At 37.6% G+C, this 23,981-nt stretch overlaps 2 protein-coding genes across 6 annotated transcripts in view; one reads left to right on the top strand and one right to left on the bottom strand.

Annotated features, from left to right (window-relative positions):
- The window catches only part of klhl13 (kelch-like family member 13), a 39,036-nt gene extending 23,518 nt beyond the window's left edge, over positions 1–15,518 (bottom strand). Inside the window, exons 1-2 of one of the 3 annotated variants that reach the window (XM_044141122.1) lie at positions 15,356–15,518; positions 13,106–13,177 (exon numbers count right to left, since the gene is read on the bottom strand). In XM_044141122.1, the coding sequence (XP_043997057.1) occupies positions 13,106–13,158 (53 nt within the window). In that variant the 5' untranslated portion in view covers positions 13,159–13,177; positions 15,356–15,518. Of the gene's footprint in view, positions 1–8,263; positions 8,599–13,105; positions 13,178–14,976; positions 15,243–15,355 lie in introns of those variants that run through there. The other 2 variants (XM_044141124.1, XM_044141121.1) reach the window with 2 other exon arrangements.
- A 1,686-nt stretch (positions 15,519–17,204) lies between these two features.
- Positions 17,205–23,981, top strand: part of wdr44 (WD repeat domain 44) — a 12,303-nt gene continuing 5,526 nt past the window's right edge. For 2 of the 3 annotated variants that reach the window (XR_006372974.1, XM_044141108.1), the window contains exons 1-9: positions 17,205–17,749; positions 18,787–18,820; positions 19,827–19,907; positions 20,025–20,640; positions 21,712–21,860; positions 21,968–22,063; positions 23,068–23,204; positions 23,286–23,369; positions 23,501–23,607. Coding sequence is in view for 2 of the 3 variants with exons in the window: in XM_044141108.1 (XP_043997043.1) it covers positions 17,679–17,749; positions 18,787–18,820; positions 19,827–19,907; positions 20,025–20,640; positions 21,712–21,860; positions 21,968–22,063; positions 23,068–23,204; positions 23,286–23,369; positions 23,501–23,607 (1,375 nt within the window). In the remaining variant the exon portion in view is untranslated. The remainder of the gene's footprint in view (positions 17,750–18,786; positions 18,821–19,826; positions 19,908–20,024; positions 20,641–21,711; positions 21,861–21,967; positions 22,064–23,067; positions 23,205–23,285; positions 23,370–23,500; positions 23,608–23,981) is intronic. The other variant, XM_044141109.1, reaches the window with a different exon arrangement.

Raw genomic sequence — 23,981 nt, 5'->3', positions numbered from 1 at the left:
ATTATTGGCTTTATTTTAAGCGATTAGTTATTAGGTTATTTGAAAGGTCTTATATTTACTGGCCATTATGACATTATTGGTTGTTACTTTGTAATAGTTTATAACTAATTCTCAATGATAAATTAAAGCAAATTTTATTCAATACAAAGTGAATGGACTGAAGGGTGGACGAATGAACAAAGTCGTGACATAAATAGACAATAAAACATATAATTTAAGGCTTAAAGTGATGACAGAGATAGAGGAATGGCAAATTCTTACAATTATTAAAAGAAGAATTCAACCTGAAGTTTTAACCCTAGTCATCTACTGGTCTTATTATTTCAGCAGCTTTATGACACATTTAATGTTTTGATTGTCTTTAGGAATGATATTTTACAAAATAAAGTTTTCATTTGGCATTTGTCAGAAAGTCTTTGCACATAGCTAAACAAAACGAACCATTCCTGCAATTCTAATTAATTTCTGAAGGCTGATTTGCATCATCCTGTGTGTAAAATATTTTCTGTCATAATGAAATTCAAAAGCTTGATTAAAATGTCACAAGGTGGTTCCCATGTATTTGCACTTCAGTAGAAAAATTGGAATTAAAATGATTAAAGTCGGCTTTGTTCAAATCAATTCAAATTGAAAAGTCTGTGGCGGATATGTTCATTCATTCTTGATGCCATTCCAGGGTTGAATGTGGACAAAAAAAAATAAAATAAATAAAATACAAATAAAAAAAAAAACAACCTTGTCCAAACAACATGGAACATTTCACTTAAACATTTTGTAATGCTAGATGTAGTCGATATCAAATGGCTCCCATCATCCCCGAGCTGAGATTTGGCCCTTAGTGGTGAAAGAGAAAAAATTATGAGGATAATGTCTTGCTCCTATGTTGTCCAAATAACTGGGGAAAAAAACAAACAAAAAAAAAACAACAAAAAAACATGGGAACCGGTTCCTCACTGCATGTGCCAGATAGCTTTTGAGATATTTAATATAGATATATTTAATAGCAACACATTTACGTTTCTCTTAATTTGTTTTAACATGATGAAATCTAACTTCTTCGTGAGCCCACTTTGTTTGGTGTCAACTTTGCATGTGTAATGGTCAAAACAAAAAGGAAAAAGAGACAATGAAAAGACCATAGTGTTACTACAGCAGAGTTAAGGAACATACAACCCAGCAGCAGAATCACATGAACAATGATTGAGTGGAAAACCTCTGAATTGAGAGTTATTGCAAATTGAGCTGGGAAGGAAATCCCAATTTGTCTCTTATTGGAGCAATAAAAAAGACTTTGATTCAGAGAGTCCTTTCAATCACCGTCTACAGAAATGCAACCCGCATGGCTGCAGCCCTCACCATGACTTGATTCAATGAGGCCGTCTGCAGGTCACTTTCACAAGTATTTTTAGTCAGAAAATTAAAAGACAGTTCTAAATAAAACAATATAAAATTGTGTACAACTGTTTGATTTTCACATTTTACCAGCTATGTGACTTCCTGCAGAAATGTGTTTACATTTTTTTAAAAACAAAAAAAAAACAACAATATTTTCTCACCTTTGCATGGTGTTCACTTCGTCTGAGAGACCATCTGTGATCTTACCATCTCAAAATAATTCCAAAGTACTTGCAGTAACCTTATCTCAGCAGTATGTGGGTGTAGCCAGTGTTGAATATTAAAATTATGTTTCAATATAAACTTCAAGTAATAAAGCCAAACTCCTTTTTATATAATGTACGACTGCAAGTGAAACACCAACCCTGTCAATATTTCCGAAGCTGAAGATAAAATAGTAGGACACTAGGTGAAGCCAAAAAATAAAAAGAAAGAAAAAGCTGCAGGTTTTGTAAAACAAGCTGCATTATTATTTTTCCACTTTTTAAAGAACCCGTCTAGAAATAAGTAATGCTCTCCATCAAAAGGTCTGCTAAGCCATTAATTAGGGGAGAATACGTGAACGTTTACTCCAAGACCGAACCAAAATCTGAGCAAAGAAGCAGGCGACGTGCAAAAGCCATGAAAAAAAAACGAAAAATGTCAGCAAAACCCAGCCTAGCCTGTATTCAAATGAGTGGAGGCACAGCACCGCATACAAAGGAGCTTAATTTGTCACTCCACAAATAGGGATGCACAGTTAGTAGCAGATCATGTCATAATCACGTAGGTCAGCATTATTATAGTATATTTCCATATTCAATTACCCTGAATGTTCTGGTGGGGCACACCTGTCATTACATGAGGCTAATTATGACCTCAAAGTGCAGCTATGCCAGCGCCATACCAAAAACGCACCCGGCATTAAGTCTTTAATGAGAAAGGTTGGAAGAAACTTTGCACCTCCTCGAAACGCGGCTGCAGGAGGAGAGAAGTTGCAAACATAAAGGTAGCTTGGATCTGACTCGCTGGCAGAAATATGTTTCTATGTTTGGCGACATTCGGCGTAGAGATCTGATTTGAATGTTATGTCTTTAAATCTGCATTATGTAAACCAATGAACAGACGAGGCGAAATCGGCCCCAAGTTTCGGGTCGTGCGTACATTTGCTCTGCTTTCAGACTGAAACATGAGGGATCTGGTTTAATAAACTTGACATTCAATCAGTCCTCTGTAATGCATCTGTTTTTATGCTCTCTTTATTTTTTCAGTCATGATAGATCCTGGCTGGTAATCTATTTTCTGTGAAAGCAAACTCCGCTTCATCGTAAATAGCCTTTGAAAGGGCTTGCGTGTGTCTATGTGAGTGAGACGAGTGCAGATATGACAGCTTCACCTGAGTAAACCCTCTTGAGTCGGTCTGTACCTCCCCCTGGCCTTTCAATAAAAATAAAATAATCCCCCAGGCAGCTGTTGCCATTTATGAGAAGTGGCCACAAATCAGCTTGAATTCAATGTCCATTTCAAAGGGCAGGTGTACTAAAACCTTAAAAACTATTTTCCCCATCATCGTGCGTTGTGTGTATATTCAGGGCAAGATTAACATTGATGAATATGAAAACTATAAGTAAAAGTTCATTATGGAAAACAGCAGCAGGCGTTTCTCACAGGAAGGCAGCATTTCATGCTGGGTTGTTGTCATGCAAACTACAAAAGAGATGAAGCGAAACTTTATTTTATGTTTCCACAGAACGGTGATCATTAACATCAAGCCAAGCACTCGAGAAGAAAACACAACTAATGTATTTTGCTACAAGCCGTTTCATTTACCTTCAAGCCAGTAAATGAAACAGGTAAGACGTTCATATTAGAGTTGTACCATTCAGGCTTTTTCTGGTTTTTTGAAAAAAATTTTGATTCTGGGTGGAAAAAAAAGGTAGGAGGTGGAGAAGGTTGGAGTTTTGAATCCAACGGAAATGCAGGCATTACAAGATTATCCCCATGTATGCAGCAAAGCTAATGTCTCCAACCATTATCTGATTTGTATTGAACTTAAACACAGACACGGTGCATGAGAGTACATTCTGTTGTTTAATACAGTTAGAGCCCAAAAATGGTGGCCGTTTCTAAGTTTTGCTCCTCATTATAGATTTTTCCAGTATTTCCCTTGCCAACCACAATCAGAGGCAATCAAAGAAAAATTTAATAAGCCCCATCACTGGTCATTTGATTGGCACATGTGTAGAGTAGGCCAATATTAGTGTTTCAGTTGATGTTGGACTTTAAAATATTATTACAGTAGTTTGGAACAGCCAAATAAGTTTAACCTCAATGCTGGCATATCTTCCCTGAATAACTTTAATTAAGGCAGGTTTAGATACATCTCACAGCTTCCTTATAAAAAAACCCTGAATCTGATTTATGTACTTTTAAGTACGAAGGTGTGTTTTATATATATATATATATATTATATATATATATATATATATATATATATATATATATATATATATATATATATATATATATATATATATATATATATATATATATATATATATATATATATGGAGTATAAAATCTCCTGGAGAGGAAAATCGGCTGATATTCGGCGTCAGATGTTATACCAACCATCCTGTGATTTGTTCCAAAAAGATGAAATGTTTAATTGACTCTTGATTGGCTTCGAAACATTCGAAATTTCACTTGAATAAATTAAATCAGCTGCAGACTTTGCAGCCAAATAAGACATATCACATGTTCCTGCAGCAATCTGGTAAAAAGGAGTATCAGAGCTTCTTCTTTTGGTTTCCTTTCTTATTTTAAACTGATTATTTTTCTTTGGAACTTATTCAGTCACAGATTTACTTTAATCTCAACACTTTTTACATAAAAAAAAGACATTGTTTGTCTTTAGAAAGCCATTTTACAAGGAGCCAAGATTTTAACTAAAGGATTTAATGGGAAAAAAGGCCTTAAAAAACCCAAACAACCATCACTTCTGACTTTATTAAACTGAATAAAAACTTTAAATAGAAATCACAAAAAAAGAGGCCCAAACCACAATATGCATTTCTACTCCTAGTGGATTTTCTGCAGTTTGCATCCATTAGACTGCTGACAAAAAACGAGAAGAACACAGGGAGGGAGGAAAAAAAAGTGATATGACAAGTGCTAACAAGAATCAAACAGGCAATTGTGGCAGTTTGACTACTGGAACACCACAGCCCTTTTCACACATTAGTCATGCTTCATTGACACCAAAAATGCCTTTCCTCACCAAAACACCACAGTTTATCGTTTGGTATTTAATCTAAGCCAAACAAAGGAAGCTAAGCGCTACAGGAAAGCCATTTGACATTGTTAAATCAGCTGAGAGGCGACAACACTACTGGTTAGAGCCTTGTACTGCATGCCTCACCTCTCAATTCACACCTACACACACTGACAACATCTCTGGCTTCTTCTGCTGCTGCTAGCTCTGAGGTGCATTAGCAGGTAGATGACAACTAAACAATTCTGATGAAAACACATCGGGCACATGATTTCAAGTGCTGTCAGAAAAAAAAAAAGTCTGAGAATTTATTGCCTAGGTCAGCAAATGAAAATATGGTCCTTGGCATTTATTGACTTTATTTGAATAAAAACAAAACACAAGGCAATAACAATTCATACAGAAATAACAGCTAGTCTGTATGTTATACTCTCAGTGAAATGAAGTCACTTCTCCTAAGTGTCTGTAGAAGACCGTCTGCAGTAGAAGTGCCCTGTACTCATGCTTCTTGAAATTGCTCCTCATTCAAGTTAAAAACTACATACTTCAACGTTAGGATTGTGATAATCCAGCAGAGTAGTAGGTGTTTATCAAATAGAACTAATAGATTTTTAAAATGTGAATCACTTTGTAGAACCACATTTTGTGGCTCATTCGTCTCAGTCAAATAGCTCAAGCTCAGTGAGATTGGACGGAGAAAAATTGTGACGAGAAAATGCCACCAAATCTGAAATTGAAATTAGGTTAGGACTTAAATCCCTTTTAGAAGATACTTCAAAGCTAACGCTCAAGGTAGAGATGGAGATGAACATAAGGTTTGCAATCTGTCAACCGGAGGACATAGAAGTGTAAGAAATACCAGAAACAACCTGCAATGAGAAGTGGAACTTTACAGTTCCCACTTGAAGCATTTGCTCAGCCAACAACGCTCACATTGTTCCCTATTATTGTTTTAAAAATAATAGAATTGGAAGATGTCTGACTCTGATTTTGTGGAAGGTGTTGAGCCCCACCACATCTTCCTGTTTTGCAATGCTGGTTTAATTTTTTAAAACTCACAACAGTGGGTGATTTAACCATCTCTGTTTGGAACCTATAAGTGGCTAGAGTAAGCATTCTAACCCAAGAATATTTATGTTTTTTTGTTCTGCTGGAAAATGAACCTCTTCTCTACTATAGAGTCTTTACAACCTCTGACAGATTTTCTTCCAGGATTGTACTTGGCTGCATCCATCTTCCCAACAACTCTGACCGGTTTCCATGTCCTTGCTAAGGAAAAGTATCCCCCCACAGCCTGATCCCATGACTTTAAAACATGGTCTCATGTGAACAGAGCACTTTCTTCCACAGGTCTGCTGTGTCCTTTACAAGGTTTGTGCGAAGCTTCAAATGTGACTTCTTGTGGCTTTCTTGATTAGCTTCCTACTACTCTTCCACTCAAACCAAGGATCTCTGCAGTTTCTCCAGAGTTACCGTCGGCCTCTTAACTGTTCCTCCGATTTAATGTTTCTCTTGCTCGGCCTGGCAGTTTAATTGGACTGTCGTGTCATGGTAGGTTGGCAGTTGTTTCAAACTCTTTTCCATTTTCAGACAGTGGATTGATCAGAGCTCGGTGAGATGTTCAAAGCGTGGAATACTTTCTTACGACCTAATTCTCCCTTGAACTTCTCCATAACCTGTTCTTCTTGATGCAGTTTCTTCACTGATGTCCTTAAACAAGCCTCTGAGGCCTTCACAGGGCAGCTCAATTTACACACAAGTGGACCCAATTTACAAATTAGGTGACTTCTGAAGGTAATTGGCATTATTAGGCTACGCCCTTCGCATCCATGTGCTACTTTGTGTTGGTCTATCACATGAAAGTTTATGGTTGTAACACGGCAGTACATGAAAATGTTTAAAGGATATAAATAATTTTAAAAGGCACCTAACAGAGATGGTTCTAGCTGTTAACTTGGTGGACGCGATGTACCTCATATATTCTAAAAACGTACTCTTCTGTGTCCTCCATCAGTCGCGAGCTAGAACACACAGAAATTACCCCACCAACACAGCAAGACCCAGTTATAAATGTCTTAAGGCAAATGGACAGCGGGTTTATAAAGAGGGACTTCTCCCTTACCACAGACTAACCCCGAATATCAGCCTGTAAAATCCCAGCTAACTATTCAGGTTTCAAAATAGTAAGTGGTCTGAGTGGGCAGAGCAAGACAGAGCAAAGTAAAGAGTCAACTCAATGCTTCAGTACACTTTGACTGTCATTGTGTGCACATGATTTACCGTAAGGTTACTGTATGTAGCCACTTCAACAACCAATTAAACACACTTGGTGTACTTTAAGATTTGCAACCTAATGGGAAGAGCTGTCACAGTAGTAGAGCTCCCATTTCTTATTTTTAAAGACAAGAGTTTTGCAATGCACTAAAAACATATGAAAGACTCTGACATGCAGTTTGGATACATTAACTTTTAGATTTGCTGTTGCTTCTTTTAAGCAGCTTCATTCTATTAGAAATAATTATAGGGTTTGATCTACACTCTGCTCAGAGTTGCTGACAAATGCTTACAATAACTAATGTGAAAAAATTTGTTCAACGATCCCAAAATCGATTACTACTCAGTGAAACATTAATTTCAATTAAATATTTATATTAAAAAAGGTTGTTTTTTTTAAGTGTTTGCATTTGGGATAATAACAACAAAAAAAGTTACCAGGTTTTAAGCAAGTTAAAACCTTAAGCGGTTAAGATGTGCCAGGCAGCTGACACTATGTGTACTGTATGCTCATTGTAGCTTCAGGACACCTGTAGAGATTTACAGTACAATATAAATAGGCTAAGCAGACGAAAACATAACCTTTTTACTGTCGTCAGGAAAAAAAAAATTTGGGGAAATTCTTAAGTAAAAGCTCCTAAACTCACAAGTAAAACTACAAGACAACTGGAGGATGGAAAAACCTCATTTAGTGAAAATCCATCCACGTTTTAATTACTGTGCTAGCATAAGAAATCTCCTACAGGCAGTGAGTTAGCTCACTTAGCACAGGTTGCCTTGAGAACCGTTTTTCTTTTCCCCCTTCAAAATCCGGCTCTTCTGCTCCATAAACCGAAGCTACACCAAGAACCGAACAGCGCTCTGACAGAGGGGTAGAAGTGAGGATGGCGAGAGACTGTGTGAAGCAGACGCTTTCTACCCTTCCCCCTTCATGAGCAGTAGCTGATGACAATAGCTTCTAAACCAGGGCATGTCAGACATCCTGACAAAGGCAGACTCCTCCCAAGCTACTGATCCCCAGCTCCCAAACACACACAGCCACAGGAAGAGGGCAAGAGTCAGGGATGTGGTGCCTGCCATGTCCGGACTTGCAGAACAACAAGCCTTTTTGACTGAAAACGAAAGGCATTCTGAAGTGGAACCATAAAAATCATGTTGGACGAGGGCAAATCTCTTGATTCACACAAAGCTCAGTCGCAGTCTACCCAATAAGGGGCATGATAAATACAATACCACCTTAATCTATTTAAATAAATAAAGCCAGCAATAAAAACCAGACAAAAATCCACGAAACACACAACCACAGTTGTGTAATGCAAATCCCATTAAGCTCTTACTCACATGTAGGCAGGCGAAAGGGGTGAGGACCTGGATGTCTTAAGGACTGGCACTGGGAATTTCCAGCTGACAGGAGAACCGCTTTTCCATTTCAACGGCATGTTGTCACCAGGATGGTGCTACAGCAGTACCAGCAGCAAAAACCATTTCCATGAAAAGATTCCCAATGCAGTCTTCCATCCCACTCTGCCCACACCATTTAAGGGGGAGGGAGAGCAGCGGTGGCACCAGCAGCTGCAGAGGAACGCTGGTGGAGGCAGCGAGGGCTACAGTCGGGGTTGTGACTTTAGCACTGAGAAGCCAATGGACTGCGCTCGACGCGACTGCTTGCCCTGCTGCATTCACAGTTGTCTCGTGGAGGGAGGGGGTGAAGGAGGGAGGGAGCGCTGCGCTTCCATCATCCTTTCAGGATCTCTGAAAACACTTGTCACTGGGCAACACCGCCACCTTGTTACGGAGGTAAGGATTACAGCTTAGAGCCAAGCTGAGTGCAGATAGTTTTTATGGGTCGGGAGTTGGAAGGCAAAAAATCCTCACAGCAAGTTTCAGGACATTTGTATTGCACAATATCTCTTCTCTCTTTCACAGGTAGACCTTCTGCTGCCCTTCTGTATATATGGATTATTAACCCATAAATCACGCCACCTATAAACAACCTCTTCAATTACATAATGCCCATAAACACCCTCTATAACTCTGTAAATTATGTAAATTCTGACATTTCGTGCGCATTGATCTCTGTACATTCTGTTCTGAATGATACAGCTGTGTTTACTGTTGAAGACAACTACTGCTGTTTAAATTCTTATCTGAACTTCACATTCTGATTCAAAATGGCTAAACGCATTACTTTTTATGACATTATGTTTTAATTATGCCAGCTGACCAGTTCTTTTGTTGTGTGGGAAAGTAACTACAGAGGTATCTGCATGTACAGTCATTGGGGTTCCTCTACAGTCTTTTATGTTCATTGAAAAATAAACTGAATAGGACCTTCTGGCAGATATTTCAGGTGAGTATGCATTAAATATGCCATCAGCAAAAAAATTAAAAAATAAGGGAACAGAAAGTACAGACCAAAACTAGGCCTAAACATTTGCTATAATATAATATATAATATAATATATAATATAATATAATATATAATATAATATAATATAATATAATATAATATAATATAATATAATTTTTTTTTGTTTTTTTTTTTTGTTTGTTTTTTGTTGTTTTGATCCATAGTTGAGAAAAAGGGGCAGATATTATAAGATTATTTTCTTCTTTCTGCTACCTTTCATTTCATTTTTAAATTATTATTATTTTTTTCTTTGTATTGAATTTTTTTTTCTTTGTATTGAATGAAATGAATAAAGATTTAATAAAAAAAAAAATAAAAAAAAAAATTATCAAACTTTGTGATATATGATAGTGTGTTTTATGAAATGCGCTGATGACTAGAATTTCATTCATTGTGCAGCTCTTGGAGGAACAGAAGGAAGAAGGAAGGGAAGCACAGAAGACAACAACCAATTAAAGAGAAGAAGGAGTAGGAAAAAAGAAAGCAAAGAGAAAGGGAGGAAAGAACACAAGAAAGGAAGAATACAAGGAAGGAAGAAGGGACAACAAAAGTATGAGGAAAAGACAGGTAATGGGTTAGCAAATAAAAATATTTCTCTGTAGTCCGATTCTCTTTTGCGATATCATCTATACCTGGAAAATATAGAAATTAAATTCAAGATTTTCACAGACTGTACAGAAACCCTGAGTCATAGATAATAGTTATAAATAATATCCTATTTTTTTATTTGTATTTTTCCCACCAGGGGTCTTTGGTGGGCTCTAGTGTCCCTTATTTGAAAGTAGACTGACAGGAAGGGGGGAAGGAGAAGGGAGAAGACATGCGGCAAACGTCGGCCGGGTCCGGGAATTGAACCCGCGACCGCCACATCAAGGACTGAAGACCTCCAAATGTGGGTCGCGCTATCCCCTACGCCACCAAAGCACGCCCTAACATCCTATTTTTTAACACTAATGTTAGATTTTTTTTTTGTTTGTTTGCAACAGCAGTAACAGTTGTTGCTCTTCTGCTTTACATGGACTGAATTTACATATAACTTTTCTAGTCAAAGCATTTTACACTAGAACCACGTTTACCAAAGAACACACACACTAATGCTAACAAACTTATACAAAGATAGGTAGGCAACTTGGGGCTAAGTACCTTGCACAGCGGTGCATCAACCTGGTGCAGGAGGAAGCTGGAATTGGATCCACAACTCTGACTACTCTTGCACTGAAACCAAGTTGACTAATTAAATTATACATTTTGATTTAATTTCTTGGGTAAATCTAGTCAAAAATCTAAAACTTTGTGAACATGAAATGCGCCCCAAAACTCTAGGTATGTGCAAACGGTAGAAACCTAGAACTTAAAGGTGGACTACTTTTTTTGTGCTAGACTAGTCCACAGTATCCCATACAGGGCTATAACAGAGATGCATGTTTTGTGCTCCACTATTTTAGTCTCTGCACTTTCACAGAGGAAGCAGTATGTGCATTGCCCGCCACACAATAAGGCACGCACAAATCACTCCCAAGTTGGCCACCAGTTGCTGGGAGAGCAGAAAGTACTTACGGTAATAGAAAAATATGAAAAAACAGTTGTAGATGGAACAAACAAACTCTGATTAGAGCAGATGCTTAAAAATTTGTTCACGAAGAACTACTCTTTAGATAAAGTTTATTAGAAAGTTTACATTCACCGTGCAAGGACAGTATTTACCAAGGTCTTGCACATGGTTTCCTATTTATAGAGTCAGACTATAACCAAATCCTTTATGACTACTATCACAAGATGACAGCACTGTCATTGCTTTTGTGGCTCGGTCATAGTTATGCTAGGATAAATTTGTCTATAACAGGTGCAATGCCAACAACGAGGTGGCGGTAAAGGTGTGTGTCACCAATGTGCACACAGAATTCACAGTTCGCTGTAGCAACAACATTGCCAAACTCCTGTGAGGCATATGCTCCAATTTATAAAAGCTAAGCAACCTCTAATTGAGTGCGGTATATGCAACAAGAGTTTTATTTTAAACGTGGTTCAGAGATGTTAAAGCCCAGCCACACAGACCCAAACCACAACAAAGAGGATGACTAAGAGCAGAAACCACAGACTTCCTCAAGAGCTGCAGCCAGTGACTGTCTAGCTCGCACAAGTTGACCTTTTGCAGGAGGTTACTAATTAAAAACATTGAGCAACGTGATCTAGCATTCAGAGAGTTAACACAATCAAGACAGCTGTTGTTGGAAAACTTCACCAGGCACCAGCTTGTGCTGCTGCCGTGAAGAGGTTTTTGCACACTGGCAGTTTTCTCGTTGTTGCTTTTCTGTCATACCGAGCTAATTTTATTATAAAGAGAATTAAAAGGAGAAAAAGTTTAAAAATTATTAATTTGTTCGTTATGAAAAAATGGGAACGAAAACATATAATGTCAAAACATGATGAAATACTTCGGAAAAAAGATAAGTAATACATTTTCTATTTAGTTCTGCCTATTTACTGTCATTTTACACAAATCAGTCCAGGGTTTCCCCCAGAAAACGTACTTAGCCCAGTGGCTGGGTGCTGGAGCAGTCAGTCATTCAGCACCGTGCCATGTTTTTGAGTTAAAAAATATTTAAAGTTGACAGGAAATTTGAAAATATCAATTGATAATCATGCGTCATTAGAAGATTAATGCTTGAATACCGACTATAACGTCTTAAAAAAGTGCAAACATTTAAAAAAACTAAAATAAATAAGCAACGCTTTGCCTGGTGGGGGCCCAAGTAAGGCCTGGTGGTGCACGAGGTTTATAATACCCTGCAGTCCAAGTGCATACTTAATTAAGAATATGGTCAGCTTTTTTTGTTGTTGTTGTTGGGTTTTTTTTTTTCAGACATAGTGGGTTCATTACATAGTATATTCCCAACAATGGGAATATACAGATGAAAAAGCAGGGGTAAAATATGAAGTTGCAGGAAAAAATTATTCTTTCTCAAAAGGTAAAATATATCTATATAGACAAAAAAAGAATCCTATAATTAACTGTTACAGAGATTATGATCCTTTACTTAGGTAACAGTCTTTAAATTGAGAAAGCTCTGAGCATTTAATGTGGAGACAAAACTGACTTTTTATGGCCTTTTGTGGCTTTGTGTCTGAGAAGTTGTTCGTTTTTTCAATTCTTTAAATACCCTTCTTTACTGCTTCTCAATCAGATCCAAGAGGCTATTGTCGCCTCACAGATGCAGCCGGTCGTAAATACTAGAAACGAAAATAACAACAGAAAACAAACCCCCCCAGTTCTGTGTGTGATCCCTTTCGTGTTCTTGTTTGACGCTTCCAACATTGCAAGAGGCTTATTAAAACTATTCAGCTGTCGCGAGCCAAGTGTGGCGACAAGTCAAAGGCTTTTTGAACACCACTGTTACTATACTCAAATGTCAACAAATTTAGCCAGTATTAAACACGAGTCTGTCAAGCATGAATGACTTACACTGTCGAGCTGTTGTAATGGAAAAACTGGAGGTCTTTCCCAGGAATCTGCGGTACTACAGTAAGACTGTTGGAGTTCGCTTTCAGTCCTAGTCAGACCGCGGCGAGGACTGCTTTTGTTTCTCGAAGCGTAATCAGGGATTAAACCATCTCATGTAATGCTAATGCCAATCTGCTGGTTTAATTATACAATTTACCAGCTAAAAAGTTGGAGAAAATCATTAAAGGAAAAAAAACCAAAAAACTAAAACAATCAGTTTACTTTCACAATGAGAAACAAAATGGTGAGACAGTGTGACACATTAAATCACCTGTCATGTAGTCCGACAGGCATCGTCTCTCCTCTGTGTGCAGGGTGATCCATACCCTCCCCGAAAGCACACCTGGACAAAAACAGGAGGAAATCAAAGCAAAGTTCTTAACAAAATTAAATCAAAGTTCAACACCTTAAATAATAACTAAAAAAAACTGAACACTGTCTACTTGAACTTCTTCCAAGTATCAGGAGATACAGAACACCAGGATTAGTCCGTCTGGGAACATTTTGTTTTCTCTTGAACAAATAATATATACACCAATGTGTGTTTGTTTAATGGGGTTCACCTTATTTAGATGGTTGCGGATCGTGTACTTTCTGTATTTGTGAAACACTAGTGAAATGCCTGCAGAATTAGACGATTCTATTATACATTCTATTCTTCACAGTACAACCCGAGTCACAGCACGAATAAAGTTCTCCGTGAGAGTTACAAGTCAGATTAAATAATATTAAGCACATTAGATTTTTCTTCGATAAAGCACAAATGAAAATAAAGAAAAGGTACAACAATTGCTGTAACTACTTTCTTGAAGAAACTTTTCAGGTACACCAATCAGGCTTCCTTGGTATATTATATTAACACACCACAGTTTGACTTGGTAATACTTTCCAACTCTGCATAGCAAAAGTTATTTAAAGCTATCAAATTCTCTTTTGTACAGGTGCTTTTAAATTGAGCTTTAGACCAGGAGAATTCAATACCTCAAAAGTCAAAGTCCAACAGCAATATAAATGCAACTCTTCACACATTGAAATCAAATGAACTCATTAGCATCTAATAAAGTTCTGCAGAAACCTGGTAATGAACCAGTCATTTAATTCAGATGTGCTGTAAGAAAGATGGACAGTTGTTGACAGTTCTCCAAATCTGAAGGAAGAAACGCACGCTGTAGACTTTTCTCGCTGAATGTAGCTTATGGAAACGTTGATAAAAATGTTAATTCAATCTACTCATAACGAATTCTACCACAGGATTAGGGAGATTTTGGTCATGCCTATAAGGTTTTTTTTTCTTTTTGAAGAAAATAATTCTGTAAAACAAACCTAGTCCTTGGACCAGAAATACCAAGGATTGAACAACCAGTACGTTTTGGCTGCCTCTCTGACCTCTGTTGTTTTTGTAGTCACTATTTTTACATATCTTCTAAAGTTATTGATGACTGCATTCTTCTAATGCAGTAACAGCTTAAGGGTGTGTACATTTATGCCAAATACGTTTTATTTATTCCTTACAAGAAAAAATACTGAAAATTCCTGGACAACATAATAAAACACATCCATCAGAATATACATGAAAAAAATAATTGAAAACAGTTAAATAAAAATGAAAACTGATAATTAAAAGTATAAAATTAACACCAAAAAGAACACAGCTGTGTATTTAACTGATTTAAACTTTAAACAGAAGAAAAGGTTTGAAGAATTATATTTTCAACTTGTGGTTTTGTGTATAACTAGACTAAATAAAGGGTAAACAAATATCTACAGTGAGAATAAGTAATCAAAATAAATTTACTTTTGTTTTTAAACTTAATTTTGCTTTTTCAAAGTGGGAAATAAAGGCTCCTTTCTCTTTATGTGACCTGCGTACGGATTTCTTATTTAAATTTGATCTCAGTTGTTAAGACAAATTTGTTTTTAAGATTAGCAAATATAAACAACAGAGAGCTGTAGGCGTATCTTACTAGAATAGTGTATTTAAACTTAAGGTATGTTTGGTTTTTAAAAGTCGTCTCTCAGCGACAGTGCGATCTTATTTGCTAGCACTAAAACCGATTAAAAACAACGTCGGACAGTAGCCAGACAAAACCAAAACTAGTCATCACTGTCAAATCTTTGTTGCTTTTCTGATCATGTTGTTACCTTCACAATGTCGGTCCATTCTCCTCCTCTGGGATTCAAGACCTAGCTAACTAGCTTAGCCGACACTAACGTTAACGCTTGCTAGCCTAAAATCACTGTAAAAGACTCGACTACTACATGATTATTACGTTGGAAACAATTCTCCAAGTCCAGCTAAGCAGGTTTAGTTAGTTTAGTGAGCCGTAACTGACCGGTGTCAAACAATAATTTAGTTGGTTTAGTTAGTCTAGTTGGTTGATTGATATGCAACAGCCAGCAGATGCCTGAGCCCAACTGTCAGCTGGTATGTGTTCAGTTAAATAAGCAACGTACGATATTTCCACCACTTTACACGTTTTTTCCTACACTACGTAAACTTTTAAGTAACATATTCCATTACCTTTCGAAGCACGATAACGTTACCAGCGTCCTTGTTTTCCTTCCCAAGCCCCTCAAATCCACTTACAAGGCTGAAGCCGCCTTCTTCTCCCTATAACCCAATGCTATTGTCGTTTACTCTTGTGCAGGGAACATCGAAACTTCCCATTGGTGGAAGAGTCTGGCAATCTTCTGCTATTGGCTCAAAACTTCCGTTACTAAATAAAGTGGTTTTAGGAAGAGCCTGCTTCATGTGCGGCACGTTGAGGCTGGCTGAACAGGGTGTACTCCTCTGCTCTTTAAATGGGTTGATTTCCAGACTACTATTTATCCGGTTTACATCTCCGTATTATAATATTGCTCAGATATGTTTTACATTAAATGCAAATAGCTACGTTATTCAGAGGCTATTCCTATCTATATATGTTGAAGTCAGTTTTAATTTTTTTCAATAGTACTATCTTAATTTTGAAATGGATTTCCTTTATTATTCCCTAAAAATTGGTTCACTTGCCCTCACAAATTTGAATTTGAGTGAAATCTGTAGTGTTTAACACCTTGCAGCCTGAATTTTTCTATGAAGACTTTCAATGTGGTTTATGAGAGTGTTGTTAGAAAGTTGTGACCATTCTTCAAGAAACATTTGCAAGGTTTGCCACTAGTGTTAGGTGAAAAGACTATCTTAAAGTCAACACTTTATTATAGAAGTGGTTTTACTGGATTGAGGACAAGACTTTGTGGAGCAAATGTGTACCAGCTGTGTTGTGCTTTACAGCATCATATCCAATGCTTTGCATTGCACTTGGTGATATGAGGCTTGCATGCAGCGGCTTGGCCATGAAAGCCCATTACAGGAAGTTCTTCACACACTGTTCCTTCGCTAATCTCAGCTGTATGAGTTTTGGAAGTCAGTAGCTATTTACTCTGCTCTCTATGTGCACCTCTGCATCCTCTGACTCTGCTCTGTGATTGTATGTCTTCACAGCTGAGTTTCTGTCATTCCAAGTCACTTACATGTTGTTATATTACTACTTATAGCTTCTATTTACTAGCAAGAAAAGTTCATAACACTTGTTGCAGGTGTGCCATTCTATCACAGTGCCAGGCTGGATGTTGAAGAAACCTCTGACTAAAGACAATCAAATATTAAGTTTACAGTCCTATGTTGTCCTAGTGGTCTGTCATTTAAGAAGCTTTCTTTGTAAATAAATTACTTCACCAGCTCATTGACTCAGATGCTGCTATTCCAACTAGTAACTGCTGCGAATACTTGTACAAGTTCATGAACATTTTGCCGCAAACCTCAATTTTATGTAGAAGTAGAGTTTGTTTGATGAATTTTTGCATATCACATTGCATTCACTGACTCAATTCAGTTTTGTGTGTGGCTGTATAATAAATAAACAAATCACATAAACTAGTTAATATATTTTCATTGGCATTTTCTGAAAACTTAATGTGCTTGGGAGTTGTACTATGAGCTCCCTATTGCAGACTGCATGTGTCTAACACTGAGTTTTAATCAAAGCTTGCAATTAAAAATTTCAACATATCACCTGGGAAATATTTACCTTAGAAACAACTCAGAAGCTAGGCATAATATAATATAATATAATATAATATAATATAATATAATATAATATAATATAATATAATATAATATAATATAATATAATATAATATAATATAATATAATATAATATAATATAATATAATATAATATAATATAATATAATATCGTTTTCTTTTTAAATTTTTAATGTTTTTATTGTTATATTTTCACTGATGACAAGCTGTTCTCTCTTGCTGTTCCTAATGCGCCCAGTAGAGGGCAGTGATGTCTCTAAACTACATCGAACTGTCATAACAGCGGAGTAGAAGCAGCTGCGCCCCGCCTTTTGACCCACCCGCTTACACTTCATGGAATCACCGTTAAAATATTGCTGTTTTAGGTTAACTGTTCGTTTGAGAAGTAGTTCCTTGCCTCGTCGTCAGCTGTATAGCTGTCCAAGAGTGGTGCTGCAGCCGGAAAGTGTCTTCTAACTTCAGATTTCATGGTGGGCGCTTTGCTATGATTGAGACAGATTTATAAACGGGCAGAAGGCTACGTTAGCATCGGAATACATTTGTTAGCCTGTCAGCTGGTTAGCATAGACTAACATGGCGTTAGGTTAGACAGGAAAGTGGTTGTTCCGCCGAACCGTCGGCCACAATTGCTAATTTTGATAAGACAGGGCATAAAAAGATAACGCATATGTACATCACCCCAAAAGTCCCAAGTTAAGCGTTTACACAGCTGTCTAACGACTTAGTTGGACTAGCTGATGAGCTAAACTGGCGTTAGCATGGCGTCAGATACAAGTGACAACGAAGAATTCTACGATGCTCCAGAGGACGTCACCTTGTCTCCGAAAGAGTAAGTTAACTATTTTTAATATAATTTTACACATACATGATATGTGTAAAATTAAACAGATTATTTTAAAAATAACATGTCAATTGATATTAGTTCAAATGTACAAATCGTGTTGCTTTATTTAAAAATTAACTGTTTTCAAAACAGATTCGCCGGTGTGGTTTTCTTAACGTTTTATTTTGTTGTACTGTACTTCATTTGAGCAGCTGGTAAATGTTAGAAGAGGGAGAGGCTAAGCAAGTGAGTCACATGATAGGACAGGTCTCAAACAGAAGGATAAGGTTACTGTGCAAATTTCTTGTTTCAGTTCAAAACACATCTGTCAGGATTAACCAGAAAAGCATAAAACATAATGTACGGAAATACGGACACCTAAACATGGCATTAAAGGTGTTTGTTTCTTCACTTGTAACTTGATCTTTTTCTTCCATTCTATTTACTAAATATCAGACGGAAGTGTTTGAAGTCATATTCACACATGGAACCTCAACGTAAAACCCAACAATTTTGGCAAATAAGCTTGGCTTATTCCAATTGGATATGAGCAAAAATGCTTTATCTTACGGGGTTAAAAATATAAGAATCCTGTGATGTCTGCAAATTGCAAAAGAACTGACTTGTTGGGATTATTGCCATTGCTGTCAGTAAAATATGCATTTATTCTTCAAAATATGATGGATTGAGATTATTTTGTGTCAGTGGCACTGGTGTGGTGAATTTTACTTGTTGATAATGGGAAAGTTTTATTTTTAGACCGGTATTTCTGTACACAAGACTGATAAAATGATAAATACTCACAAAAGAATTTTTAAGATAATTTGGAGCATCGCCTGTATTGTTATGACATTAAGTACCACAGTGTATTGTAATCAGTTTGAAGTCCATATTAATTATTCCCATATGTTTTCCCCCTCAAAACTGGTTAGGAATACAAAATGCGTGGGTAATTTGTGTTCTGTTTAATATTTCAAGTTGACATGTTTTTTATTTTGTGGCACGTCACTGCACTTATCATCTCAACTCTCTTATCATTTTAGGACTCTTGCAAAGCTTGTCATTCCTTCACCTCAGGTATGTCTGTTTTAAATCAAAGCTTCATTGAAATTATGCATTTAGTGAATTCTGGGCCTTTTGGAATAAAGAGCTGAACTAAAATACAGAGGGAGTGTGCAGGGGGAAACAAATACTTCTCTGCTTTTTCCAAAGAAATGAAGACTAAAAACCAAGTAAGTCAGCAGGTGCTGTTTATCTGAAGCTTGACTGTTTTCTGAGCGTTATTGACAGTTTGTTGTTATTTCAAAATGTTGGACATTTTGGAAAATTCTCAATGGTTCTAGAGAAGCAGCTGTTGCTTCCGAAGCTTTTGGAGGCCATAATTTTACTGTTTCCAGTCTCCCAGGAGTTCATGTTTCTACATGTTCATCCTGAGCTCAAATTGTGCAACATTCAGAGAACCAAAAGGCTAAGTCTCTTGGAAGGCTTTTCTGTTGCCATATAATTAAAAATGAGATTTAATGGGTATTGCTCTTGCAGACAGGTTGCAAAGTTAACAAATTCCTTTACACAAATTTGATTAAAGTGGAGATATCTAGGTTTACAATCGAGTAAAGTATTTTGTAAGAAGCCAACTTGCCATATCTGGATAAAACAAACGTAGATAATTTGGGTTTGTTTAGCATCTACCTTGTAGCAAGGCGGTTGACTTCATTATACAGAAACATTTTCTCAAGGAACAATGACTGATGTTATTGCAAAAGTTTTATAAATCCGAGATTTTATAACGTTTAAGATCTGCGGCATAAAATTATGTTTGTCTGCAGATCCCTTTAACTGAAACAGCGTATTTGTTTCTGTGACTTAATGTTATGTTGCGTTGGGACACCAAAACAGATGATTTGTAGATATTTTTGAAGCCCATATTCAAACTGCTAACAAAGTTCTCACTATTTTTTCCTGATAAGTGAACCTACAAATATATTTATTTTTAAATGTAGAACAATGTTGCTTTCAAAATGAAATATTACAAAAAACGACTTTGCTACTTTAACGCCTAAATTTGTTTATTTCTGTTTCTTAGGAGACGTCAGAGGGTTCGGTGAATCCAGTAGAAAATGTGACCTGTGCCTCAACGGAAACCCAGCAGGATGATTCTCTGCAGGTATAAATTTCTTAAAAAAAAAAAAAAATCATACACCTCAGTTGTAGTTTAGTTTGACATCAACGCTAATATTTGGAGTCGTTCTTGAATAAACTCCTGTTTCTGTTCTGTTCCTAGATCATTGATAGCATCATCGAGGAGAGTCAAAAAGGATGCGCTATCGATGTCTGCGAGGTGGTGGAGTTGTTGGATCAACTGCAGGTTGACGTGAAACCCGAGCCAAAAGAAGAGTCGGAAGCTGGGGGCGTTCCCCTGGAGACCACCGTCCTGGTCGTCGCACCCGAACTTGTCAAGGGGTCGGAGGAGCGCCAGGAAAGCGTTACGACAAATGGAGAATTCTCTTTAGTTGCTGCCGAACTCCCAACTCTGCCTGGACCTTCAGCCGAGTCGCAAGAGCGAGTGCAGCCTCCGGACCTCACCAGCACCATCGCTCACAGTCAGGCGGACGCTGCCGCCGCTCTGGTGGCGGAAGCGGAGAAGGAGCAGAGACCGGCAGACATCTTGGACCAAGTTCCCTTCACAGACAGGCCCGTTCCAACAGACTCGCCGGGGCCCTTGAAACCCCCCCGACAATTCACAGTAGAACCCGATATCGTAGCCAGCACAAAGAAGCCTCCTCCCACGCGGCCACCGCCTCCTGGTGGGGTTCCACCGCCCAGACCTCCACCGCCGTCTTGCCGCAACTTACCCTCCAGGATGTCTCAGGAATGTGTGAGGCCAAGTGGACTGGAGGGTGAGGAACTACTGGACGATTCTTCAAAAACAGAAGTGAAAACTTTAACTCAACATGATGTAGAAGCGGTTTTAAGTGTTTTGCAGACAAAAGGTCTGAAACTGGGTTCCTGGTTTGTTTGAACAAGTCAAAGCACGAGTAAATCAATAACAGAACAGCAGTAAACATTGCTATAATTTCTTCAAACATGCCACAGTATGATATTCTGACACACACTTATTCCCCAGCTCAGATTTTCATAACTTTGTAGTTTTCTTAAAAGTTGACACACCCCTGTTAAAATGCCAGGTTTTTAGGATATAAGCAAAGTACAACATGGTGAATAGAATGGCAGATAATTCAGCTGAGAATCATCTGTTATGCTGGAAATGTGAGGAAAAAAAATCAAGTTATATAAGAGTTCACATCCAGATATCAATACTCTGCTGACGCACCTTCGATTCAATGTCAGCATTTTGCTCTGTTTAGGTCACACCTACCTGTAGCTGTCCTAGATGGGATTTTGAGACTTTTCCATGTGTAAACCTGCCACAATAGCTTTGCTGGACGATAAACTGTCCCTGAAAATATCAAAATGACCAACAATAATGTCGTTTTGTGAACATTTTCAACTTTAATTTTTTACAGAACACTCCACACAAAAACAGACGTTTTAAATATTCAAAATAAAACACGACAACAAAAACAATAAATAAAAACCACACACAACCAAAACCATAAAAAAAAAGGATTTTGAAATCTCTGTAAACCAAATTGCCCTTTGAAAAAGATGATCAAAATGGAAATTATTGATCTTATTTTAATTTAACATGATATTCATTAATTGTGACAGGCTTATCTAAGTGTGTATAGTTAGCTCAACCTATATTTTGCAGAAACTGTACTAAGGATCACCTTATTCTACTAAAGTGTTAGTCAGGAAATAAATGAAGGCAGCCATCAATAACTGGAACAAAACTGTACATTTTGTGCAGCTCGTGCCCTCAGAGGGAAAGGTCATAAAAGTAAATACAATAAGCATTGATTTTGAGAACGTGTCGGGTAAATTTTTTTTAAAATTTTGTCTTTGTTTATCTGCAGTGAGTTCGGTTAGCGGTGATTCTCTGGAGCCGTCTGGCCTGATGTCTCCCTCCAGCACAGTGAGGTGTCTAACTAAAGACCTGCAGCATTCCCTGGATCTGGCCAGCGCCACGAGTGGAGACAAGGTGGTGACGGCACAGGTCAGTGAGTCTGTAGAACAGGACTTTTTTTTTTTCTGAACAAAATTAGGTATATTTCTTTAATGCGCTATTGTGTTCTGTTTTTTATTAATTTGTTTAATTTTTAGGAAAATGAGGATGAACCAGCCTTATCCCAGAGTGGAGGACAAACCCCTGGCCCTCAGCGTCCTCGTTCTAACTCTGGCAGAGAACTGACAGACGAAGTGAGACCCGTTCTGTTTTAGTAGGATTATTACCTTTTGTAGTGAAGTGAGATTTCACCAGTTTTGTAATTAAAACTGATATTTGTGAATAGGATTTTTATTTGCCCCTTTAAGTTTTCCCAAATTTAATCCCAAGTTTTATTGTGATAAGTGTAAAATTGTGAAATAATACATGGTTTTAAGCTTTACAAAAAACTAGAAGTGGTTTAGCCTCCTTACACTGATGCCTCTAAATGAAAATACAACTGATTGGTCTATTTAAACTGACTGATCAGGAAGAGAAAAGCCCAGAGGAGCTACAGGAATCCACAGCTGAGGAGGAAGAATCAGTTGTTATGTGTACGCCACAAATCTGACTTTGAAGAGCAGCAAGAGTGAAAACGTTTTTAAAAGAAAGCTTAAGAAGTCTAATTTGCAATTTGGCTCAATCTCTGTTGGAGTTGCATGTAAAACTGTCACTCCGAACACACAGTTGCCACAATCTGTGAAAAACTGTTTTGACAGCCTCATATTGTGGGGATGCTTGATGTTCAGCAGGGACAATATTTATATTAGTCAAAAACCATGTGGAATATTTAGTATTCTCATCTTAACCTTCCCGTTTCTTCAACCTAGCGCTTCAATTAGCACTGGCTGCTGCTCTTTTTCTCGAATCGCTCACCTTGCAAAGAAGAAACAGGAAATCCGTCGATGCTCTGAAAGTACGACTTTCGATTTCCCACACTTATCAAACTGTGTGGTTTTGTCTTCCCGACGCTCTGCGATAAGAGGAAATGCTGCTGCTGCTGTCTTTATCCAGCCTGTTTCTCACCAAGTTAATGTGTGGCCGACCACAGTCACCACTGCATGATTTAAAATCATTTAGTTATTATAAACTCCAGTAAGTCAAATGCAGAATTCCAGCTACACGCCGCAAGAATTTAATGTATTTTTTTCAAGAGCTCCACATTCACAGTCGGAGTGTCCACTGCCATTGAAACCCATTTCTATGTGATTATAATCAGGAAATACTAGCCAGTGTCATGATCAAGAACTTGGACACTGGAGAGGAGATTCCCTTGATTCAAGCTGAGGAGAAACTTCCTACAGGAATCAACCCTCTCACTCTGCACATCATGAGGAGGACCAAGGAGTACATAACGTGAGTCAAATTAAAACGGATTACGTTTTAGTTAATTTTAACTGTATGTGAAGGAAGCTGCTATTTTTTTCTTCTCCTCAGTAATGATGCGGCACAGTCGGACGACGATGACAAGTCTCAGGCGCCGCTGACGGACACGGATGGAGGAAAACTGAAGCAGAGAACGTAATGTTGTTGAGCTGCCATTTTTCCCCCTCCCTTTCTCTCTCGCTCTCTCTCTCTCTCTCTCCTGCTCTGTTTATATTCCATGATTTCATTTAAAAGGTTGCAGTGAATTTGTCTTTGTTTTTAACCAGGACCCAGCTAAAAAAATTCCTGGGCAAATCTGTGAAGAAAGCCAAGCACCTTGCTGAGGAATATGGGGAGAAAGCAGTCAATAAAGTGAAAAGTGTGCGTGATGAAGGTACGGGAACTAACGGATTAGTTATGTTCTGTTTGTGTGAACAAGCAATCTTAAAATATGGACAGTTTACAATAACTTTCATAATCTATGGAGATATGGATGAGGCTCCAGTCATGTGCCTTCTACTTTTTTATCTTTTGTCAAAGGTCAACCACAATTTTTACTGTTTTATGGGGATTTTATGTGATAGACCTGCACAGAGTAGTGGATATTGCTTAGGAGAAGGAAACTCGGGTTAGATTTTCACAAAGAAACACCTGTAGTGTGTGTATTTATTGAGCTAAGTTAGAATGAGCTAGAACAAAGTATGATCCAGCTAACATCATGAGAGTATGATGTTCATGTTTACATGACGAGTCTTGTGTTTACACGAT

The sequence above is a fragment of the Gambusia affinis genome, linkage group LG15 (genome assembly GCF_019740435.1).
Source record: "Gambusia affinis linkage group LG15, SWU_Gaff_1.0, whole genome shotgun sequence".
Taxonomy (NCBI): Eukaryota; Metazoa; Chordata; class Actinopteri; order Cyprinodontiformes; family Poeciliidae; genus Gambusia; species Gambusia affinis.
This window is presented reverse-complemented; position numbering and strand designations above follow the sequence as displayed.